We start from the raw sequence: 9,436 nt of genomic DNA on the forward strand, positions 1-9,436 counted from the left end.
CTCACTGATAATCACGAGTACCTGCCACAGTGCCAGGCACATAGCAGTAACTTAACATTTAACATCATAACACTGTTGGACCCAGGCACTATTCTAAGCTTTTCATGTGTAGCAACTCATTTAATCCTTGTAACAAACCTAGGATGTAGGTATTATTATTATTCTCATTTTACATATGTGTTATAAAACAGGCACAGGGAGGTGAAGTAAGTTGCTAAGATCACATAGTGGAAAATGGGTCTCGAACCCAGCAGTTCAGATCCAAAGCCTACTCTCTTACTGAATACACCTAACTTTTCTAATATTTATTGAAAACATGTCTGTTTTACTGAATTGAATTACTCAGAGAATTGCTCATAATCAAAGTTATAAATATAGAGCACTTATATTGTAAAGTTTAACATGTTTATGGAGAAGAAGATGAGTATACAGTACTTTGATATCATTTGTACTTGAAACTCATTTTTTTAATTTTTGCCAAACCCATAAGAGATAACCTGTCTAAAGGTGAATACTATTGGTGATTCAAATAGGTTGAAATAATATTCAAGGCCTTTGTACCTCTCAGACTTGTGATAATTTGGTAGCTAGATATGCTTAAGAGTATAGTTTTTTTTTGCTAATACTTTGAGACCTTTCTGTGCTCCATTAATCAATCCAAAAACAGCAAACAGAATGAACATTAGGTCTCATGGTCACCATTCCTAGCTTAATTGTTAAAAAATGGAATAAGTCAATTACATTTTAAATTGTTGCCTTGATCACTGTGGGTTGTCATTTTATTATGGCATTGGGAAGAGCAAAAATTCACAGAACTTTCCCCTTCGTAGTTTAGCTCTATTACTGACATGAGATGCTCTCATCTGTGTTTTCATTTCTATATTTAACAATGAAAGTTACACTTGCCAACTCTTACAAAGTTGTTCTGAGTAGGGTGTGATGATGTTTGTAAAGTTCTCTGAACTGCCAGAAGAAAGGTACTAATAAATACCAAAGAACAAACCACTTAAATAGTGCACTATTTGATGAGGGGTAGATGATTCAGGAAGACTCTGAGTCATTATTAATGCAATGCTCTAAAATAGTAATAGGGGAATTAATCCCAAGATGTTTCATATATACTTAGAATACCAGATTTTTAAATTCCGACATATTTTAAGACTATACCCATATAATTTTTGAAGCAATATCGAGAAGAGAAAAACAGTTGTTTCCAATGATAGATGATTTAAATGGGCAGAGGTTGCTTAATGACATCAACAGGGAAACTAGAATACATGCAGGGCAGGCTTCCCATTAAACCTCTGGTGAATGGGCAACCATTGTCCTATAAGAGAGTGACTAGGAACTTTTTGCGATTGCTATCCGGCTAATTGGCTGTCTGCACACTGGGCATTCCCAAATGTTTTCTGGTAAGAGAAGTATCCATCCAGCTGTGGAGGGGCCAGTTCAGCCAAGGCCAGCTTGTCCATAGAAAAGAGGTCTTAGGCAGGCAAAAAAAAAATAGTTGTTTTTGAGGGCTTTTAGGGTTATCAATTCACAACTAAACATATGTGGGACACCATATTGTGGACTGTCAATCTTAACCTATTTTAAAAAAAAGCAACTTTAAGCTCCTCTTTAATAACATACAATTTTTTGTATTCCCCTTTTAATGATAATTGACATTTCAAAATAAATTTTGTGAATAAAAAGAAATCAAAGGAAAGGTAAACTTAGAATATGCTTGTCAAACTATTTAAGCACTCCCACCCTCCCAGGTTCTTCGTGCTGAAGATACATTCCTCTGGTGTGGCACAATCTTCTGTGAATGCTAGGTTAGCTATTCTGGAGAGCTATTCCTGGACGGGCTCTGATGCCTAGATTGCACATGAAAACCTAGACTTTGTGCCTACGCCTAGACTGTTTCATTTGTCTCTTTTATTTTTAAGACAAACTGTGCTCCTCCATGGCAGTAGCATCGATATGTCCTTTGTTTCGTGGTGTTTCTTAGGGATTTAAATTCAAGCAGTATCATAAAATACAATAAAGGTTTATTTACAGCACTTTTGTTTCGTTTGATGTTCCTGTCCTCGGCTATCCTGCAATCTCAGCAACTTTGCTGCTGGGATTTTTCTTATTTGGTTCAGTTTACTACAGGCTAACATAAGCGATGCAGATGAAATTCCTTTCTAATATGTGAACGTGGCAACTGTTTTGGTTTGGGTCTATCATTAATCAAGACTGAAAAATAGATTGCAGCAACTGAATTCAGTGCTGTAGATTTTGACCTTTATTCCTAGCTTATGTGTGCCTTGTCAGATTTCCCCTACGATGCGTTTCCTTCTAAAACGAGGTGTGTTCCCTCATCTGATTTTGCATCACTAGAGAGAATTCAGGAAGGAGAGGCTGGATTGGTATAAGACAGCGGATTCAGCGTAGAGCTGAATTACAACAGAATTACAGAACAAACTGCGGAATCTCTGCCTGTTTTCCACAGCGTAGATTTTATATTTCTAACATGGAGACCTAAGGTCAGCCTTCGAAAGTATCGTTCCTTTATTAGCGCAAACGAGACGCTCTCTGACAGCCAAAATGAGTGTCAGCAGACCCCACCCCACTGGCCTCCAACGGACCTAATTCTCGTTCCCGCCCACAAACAGCCGCTACTACAGTTCCCAGCAAGCACCGCGCGGGTCCGCAAAAAATCAGGCCCTCGGCGGAGGCCCCGCCCCCAGAGAGCATGCTGGGAGTTGTAGTGAGCAGGCCCTTCCCCACTACTACTTCTTCCTTCCATTAGCCACTCCTACTTGGAAGATGGTGATACACTGCCATAGCAGCTTCTCTAGTCTCGCACTCGGAGCTCAGCGTGACAGAGGATTGACCCTCTTGCCCTGTGCTGCGCGCCGCATCGGTCCCAGAGCTTTGCTCCGCCCCCTGTCCACACCCGTTCCCTTGACAGCTCGGCTGTGCTCGGAGCCGGGGAGAGGCCGAGAGTGCGCAGGCGCACCAGCTCCGCGCCGCGGAGGCAGGCCTGGAGGGCGGGACGAGCGCGAGGGGCTCCCGGCCGCCGGGGCGCGCACGTAGGCACGCAGAGGCCATCACGTGGGGCGCTGAGGATCGCAGTGCGCGTGGCCGTGGCGGCTGGTGTGGGGTTGAGTCAGTTGTGAGACCCAGAGCTGCTGACCCAGCGGGCGGCCCACCGAGCCGGCGACACAGTGGCAGGCGTCGAGGCTCGGGAGACGTGAGCGTGGCCCAGTCCTAGAGCTTCGCAGAGCCGGCGCCGCCGTCGCCCCCGCCTCCAGCCAGCAAACCGCCGCCGCGGGCGCGCCCCCGCTCAGCGCTGTCTCTCCGATGGCGTCCGCAGCCGGGGCCATGGCGAAGCACGAGCAGATCCTGGTCCTCGACCCGCCCACAGACCTCAAATTCAAAGGTAGGCAGGACGAGGACACCTCCGGAGCGGGCTGGGGCAAGCGCTGGGCTCGAGGGCTGGCGGGAGGGCGGCGGGTGCTGCGGGCACGTCGGAGGCCCTGGCCCGAGGGAGTGTCCCCTCCCCCACGTCCCGGCACTTTCCATTTTCCGGCTGCTCCCTCGCCGCCTCCGCTCGGCCTGCCTGCCCCTGTCTCCGGCCCGCGCCCGCCTGCGCCCGCCCGCGCCTCGGTGCGCGCGCCGGCCCGGGCGAAGCGGAGGGGAGCCGGGCCCTGGCGCCGCCGCCATCTTGCGGTCCCGCGGGGGCGCCTCCCGGGAGTCCGGCCCGCGGTCCCGCCCGCGCCGCAGTCCGCCCGGCGCGCGTCCTTGGCCGCCACGGGCCGACGGCGTGCTTGGGAGGGCGTGGGTGGGTGGTGACCTGGGAGCGTGCGCTCCGGTCTGCGGCGGAGAGGGGGTCTGGAGGTGGCGCAAACTGCGTCCGTCGCTCCCCCGCCACTGTCAGCGAGGGGGGAGGTGAGGGCGCGGCGCGGCGGCCCTTGGACCCGATTGCTAGTGAGAACCATCCCTCGGCCGCCCTCTGGCTCGGGGGAGAGCTGGGTGGAGCCGGCCCTCGGTCCCGGCGGAGGGTGTTGCTCCTTACCTTCTCACCCAGTTTGTGATTGGGCTGTCAGGTATATGGAGCGCTGGGGGCGCGGAGAAGCCCACGGAGTGTCTGGTTGTGACTTACCCGGTTATGCTGGCCGAGCCCCAAGCGCGTGCGGGCTGGAGAGCTATGCGTCAGCCTCGGCATGGGTAGTTGTAGGTTAATAGTAGTGGGTCTTCCTGTTTTTCTGATAGTGACATTTCAGTTTGCCATCGCGTACGGCAGAGCTGGTGTTTGCTCTAATTTTAGCCCTTTAGTTTAGCTGTTTGGCGGAGGAGTCATCAATGTTTGTGACTTTTGCCTTTACGTTTGCGGTTTCCCAACAAACCCTGAGAAGGCTGATAAGGTGTCACCCAGCCCTGGAACTCCGTTGATTTATTTTATAGCACTGCCTGTGATACATTTTAAGTCTGACTTGGTGATTCTTGAAGAATCCCAGAGGCTGTTCGGTCCATTTGCTTTTCAGTATGTAGGCCACTTCAGGGAAGAAAGTTAAAACAACATGTTTTTATTTTTTAGTATTTTTTTAATTAAGGAATACTGAAAGAGTGTGAAGATCCAAGTAGAAAGCAGGTTCATTGCTTTCTTTAGTTAAGTGTGAAGTAAATCCCCTTTTGGAAGTCCGTGTCTTGTATTTCAATTTCAGTAGCTGCAATGAGAACAGTTTCTGTGAGGTGTATAGCAATTCCAGTGCTAAAAGAAAACGTTAAAACTTTCATTGTTGTTTAAGGTTGAGTCCCAAAGAAAAACTACATTGTTTTTCATAGGAAAAACTTTAGTTTTAGGAATTTAAAAAATATATTCTGGCATTATAAGAGTAATAGTTTATAGCCCCTTTGCAGACCTTTTAGTGCATTTACAAATTTCTTTGAATGGAAATATACATGAGCTGCTTCTTAGGTAAGGATTTGGTTTTAAGACTACTCTAAGAAGTATTTCGAGGTGCAGCGAGTGCATTTTTATTGCAAGTTTTATGTGTGTTGCATGATTTTACATTGTTTGAGCCGAAGGGAGCATCCTTTGAGAAATTATGAAATTCCCTAACTCAAATAGCCATTCTCTTAAGTCGAAAAAATTAAATATAAATCTTTATGATGTGTGGATTTTTTTTTTTTTGAGTGTTTTGCTTTTACCTTTTGACAGGCTGAGTTTACAGAGAAAATTGCTTCTACTGGGTAGCCAGTAGAGGAAATTGCCATTAGAGACTTGAAAGCCTTTAAAACGAGTTTTAGGCTGGGAAATGTCCACAGAGTTTGGAGGTTTCTCCCTAGGGAAGTTGTGATGTTGCCATAGTAAGAAATTAATAATAGTGGAGAAGCAGGTTTTTATAAAAGAACCAAAAACCCTACACAGTGACATATCCATATATTTCACTTATTTTGGGTATTGAAGAATTATAGCTATGATTATAGAGTAGGTGGTTCTTGTATTTCCAGTGAATATAATGAAGAGCTCTGAGACTAGTGAGGGAGACAGAAAAGGCATATAGATGGTGTAATAGAGAAAGCAATGCCTGGGGAAAGAAGCCCTTTCTTCCCCCACCTCCCCCCAAAAAACCTCTCCCCTTTAGGAAGCCTCAAAGGAAAAGGCTTGTTTTCAATTTCAGGAGTGGTTTGGGCAAAGGGCATAGTTAAGTAAACACACTGATTTGAGAGAATGCATGTTACTTCGATGTCCAGTATTTTGTTGTGTGCCTCTGTTTAAAGGTGAAGGTATGGAGGATTGGGAGTGAGAAGGATGAATAGCAGGTGACATTTGGTGTTTGATTTCTTCCTCCTGAATGTTAACTCTTTCAGTCAAAGGTAAATAGTTCGCTTTTATGGAAACCTCTCTGTATTTAATGCATAGCTCAACACTCAGGAAACATTTAGAATCTGCAGCCTACTTGTGCTTAGTTTGATGATATAAAAAAATCATTTAACTGACTTGTCCTAAATCACCCAAAACTTTTAGTTTAAGTGAAGTTCTGTTAAATCATAGTTTTGCAAAATTCTTTGTCGTCTTCTAATAGGTTCATTTTATTTTAATTCTACATTTGACTAAGATGGTTTCTCCAGGAGTGACTCATTTAATCATTCTGGGATTGGATGGTTATTCTTTTATACACCTACAGCTTATATACATTTTATATACAACTTGAGGAATTATCAGCCCTTTGCACAGTTTTGAAGGAGATAACCAGTTCAGTATATTCTTCTATATACCTCAATATTTTATTCAAAAAATTTACTGTTCTATACAGTTGTTAATATATAAAAGTGCTTTTATGATGTACTGAGTTTCGAAGTAGTTCTTTTGTTGTGTTAGTAAAGAAAAAGAGTTAGATACCTCTTTTTTTCAAATTCTGTTTAAACCCGGGCAGTAATTTGACCTAGATTTCAGATCTGAAATCCAGTGTTTTATGTGGTAAACTTTTTTTTCTTACAATTTTTACATTATGAAATTTCTTCTTTTGTATTATACAACAGTGTATTTTTCCTACCTTTTAGCAGTTTTGGAGGAAAGTTTGAAGAAGAAAGTTAAGAAAATGCTAAAATAAATTCTGAATATATTCTTAATGATCAAGGAGAGAAGAAAGTAAACCAAAATCAGTGTGTTGAAGGTGGCCCCTAACAATAACAGATCAATAAAGAAAATTAAGCTCTCTGAGGGACCAAGGGACCTGTGGTGTCAGCATCAGTTAGTGAATCTTTGAATAGCAGCATATCTCTAAGAAGCAGCACAAGTAAGAGTATAGACTCCTACTTTTGCTGGATATTTAGCACATTTTTGGTCTTTCCAGTCAGGTCCTCCTTTTTAACAGTGGCTGTACCAAATCCCTGGGTTAATACTCCTGACTCCCCTAAAACATAACTGTCATCTTATTATTCCATTCCTTAAAAGTTTTCAAGTAGCTCTCAATTGCTCGCGTGGTAAATGTATTTTTAAAAAACAATTTTTAAGTGTGGCATACAATCCTTTCCTTGATGTGCTGCCTTCACTCCTCTTGTAACACCTGTTCATCTGCACACATCCATACTTTCTTCCCTGAGAAAGAAAAACCCTTCTTATATCCAAGGTTCTTTTTGTTCCTCTATTTTTGCTGGCTAAGGTAAAATCCCTCATGACTCATACTTAGACCATGTTCCATCAGATGTTTTTCCTCATGTTTTCAACCACTGGCTTCTTCCTTTTAACATATAAATACCCCAAAGTCTTTGATTTTATAAACAAATAAGGAAACAAAATACTTCTTGACCTTCAACTCCTACCAGTACATGTCTCTCCTGTCTTTGATTTCCTTTGCATTCAGACTTCTTGGAAACATAGTTTATATTCACTGTTTCTGTAGTTCCTCATCTCTGTTCACTCCTCAGTCTGCTATAGTTCTCTTTCCATCCTCACTACTTACTGATTGCCAACTGCATTGATAATTTCTAATTTTATCTCACTTGACCACTTTTTGGCAGTTGATATTACTTGACAGTTATTCTCTTTAAAAACTCAGTTCTTTTAACTTCATTGTCTTCTAATTTTCTTCCTTGCTCCCTTTATTGTCTTATTTATGGCCTTCTTTTTCTTAAATGCTGATGTTTCTGGGATTCTGATTTGGTTTCATTTTTATCTCTGACCTTTCTTTGTTCAGTCTCATTGTTTTCTCTTCCTTGCTCTCTCTCTGCATTGTATTGTCACACACCCAAAGCTGTATTTTAATTCAGATTTGACAGTCAAGAACCACATGTTCTAACAATTTGTTGACTATTTGGATTCGAGTGTTCCGCAGACAGCTCAAACTCAACATATCCCAAACTGGTTTTTTACCACCCAAGGCTACTTTTCTTCCATGCTTCTTATTTTTATTTTTTAATGACATTATAGTTACTCATACCAGAACCACTCTGCACATCATATAATTAAAATCTGTTGCTGAGATTCCTAAAATAGAGACAAAAAAAGTTTATCCTTTTGAGATAATCTCGACTCTATCCCCTTTAATTCATCTCTACTTACAATTTCATTTATTTTTAAAACTCATTTAATTATGAGTCTAATTATCTAGTATACTTACATTAGATTTGAGTGTTTCTGCTATATGTCAGGTATGATGAATAAGTATTGGAACTACATTTGTGAATAAAACAAGATCTTCGTTTTCATGGGGCAATTCTGATGGGAGAGATAAACACAAGTCAGATACTCAGAAGAGTGAAATGTAGCTTTGAAGAAGTATGTAGTGCTATGAGGATGTAAGATAGGGAACTTTGATCTGGCCGTCATGGTTGAACTAAGGTTCCAAGAATGAGTAGATGTTACCCAGGTGAAGGAGAAAGGAAAATTCATGTTAAAAGATCCTGTGGCAGAAGAGGACATGAAACAGTTACAAGACTGAAAGAGGTTAATGTGGCAGTAGTGGAAATAGCCAAGATGAGTGTAGTGCTGGTTTGGTGGATCAAAGTAGGAGTTTGTTTTATCCTAAGCCACTGAGAGATTGTGCATGTATGTATGTGTGTGGGGGCAGCGGGCGTGGAGTGACATGACATTTGCATTAAAAAAAAATCTGGTAGCAGTGTAAAATAAGATTAGAGAGGACGAAGATGAATTAGGCAGCTGCAGCAGTCCTGGCAAGCTGTGACCATTTGGCTGAGATGATGGTGTTGGAGGTGATGAAAAGTTAGAAGGTCAGATCAATGAGACTTGGTGGTCTATTAGATATGTGCACTGAGAGAATAGAGTATCCTGGATGTCTCTTAGATTTCTGCTTACTTAACTGGAGGAATGGTGGTCCTATTAATTGAGCTAAGAAACAGTGGATGTCTGGATGAGGACCAAATGTTTTATTTGGGGGTGTGTGGGAGAGGAGTAGGAGGAAGATCCTAATCGTTATGGTAGATATGGTTAGGTTCTTTCAAGATATTAATGAGGAGGTGCCAAGTAGGCATAGTTGTATGGGTGTGTTGGTCAAGGAGAGGTCTGGGCTTTGGATAAATTCCTTATTTCACGTGATTATCTTTGATCTATTTTCCAGCAGTCAGCAGACTGGTCTCCTTTTGTTTAATGTCATCTCTTCAACCTGTTTTCTCCACTGGTACTGAAACTACCCTTTAAAAAAGGCAAATATGATATTGTTGCTCCTTTGCTTAAAGAACCCGAAATGTTTTCCCATCATGTGCTTGAGGTCCAAAATCCACTGCCTACCTCTCAACCTCAGTGCCTACTCTTTTCTGCCCATAGCTTTGGCTGTATGAAACCATTTCCCCAAACACTCCACACCTTTGCACATGCTCTGCTTGGAATAGTGTCCTCCCTCATATCTGTCAGGCAGTCTCCAGTTCAAGAGTCACTTCCTCTGATGAAGTCTTTAATAGTCTACCTGCCCAAGTTGGTCACTGCCTTCTTCATGTCACT

At 42.7% G+C, this 9,436-nt stretch overlaps 1 protein-coding gene across 1 annotated transcript in view; it reads left to right on the top strand.

The window, feature by feature from the left end:
- The first annotated feature begins 3,044 nt into the window (after window positions 1–3,044).
- VAPA (VAMP (vesicle-associated membrane protein)-associated protein A, 33kDa) overlaps window positions 3,045–9,436 on the top strand; it is a 94,037-nt gene continuing 87,645 nt past the window's right edge. The window contains exons 1-2 of the mRNA XM_012648375.1: window positions 3,045–3,412; window positions 4,080–4,200. Of these exons, the coding sequence (XP_012503829.1) occupies window positions 3,334–3,412; window positions 4,080–4,200 (200 nt within the window). The 5' untranslated portion in view covers window positions 3,045–3,333. The remainder of the gene's footprint in view (window positions 3,413–4,079; window positions 4,201–9,436) is intronic.

Source organism: Propithecus coquereli, unplaced genomic scaffold (assembly GCF_000956105.1).
Source record: "Propithecus coquereli isolate 6110/MARCELLA unplaced genomic scaffold, Pcoq_1.0 Scaffold283, whole genome shotgun sequence".
NCBI classification, from domain to species: Eukaryota; Metazoa; Chordata; class Mammalia; order Primates; family Indriidae; genus Propithecus; species Propithecus coquereli.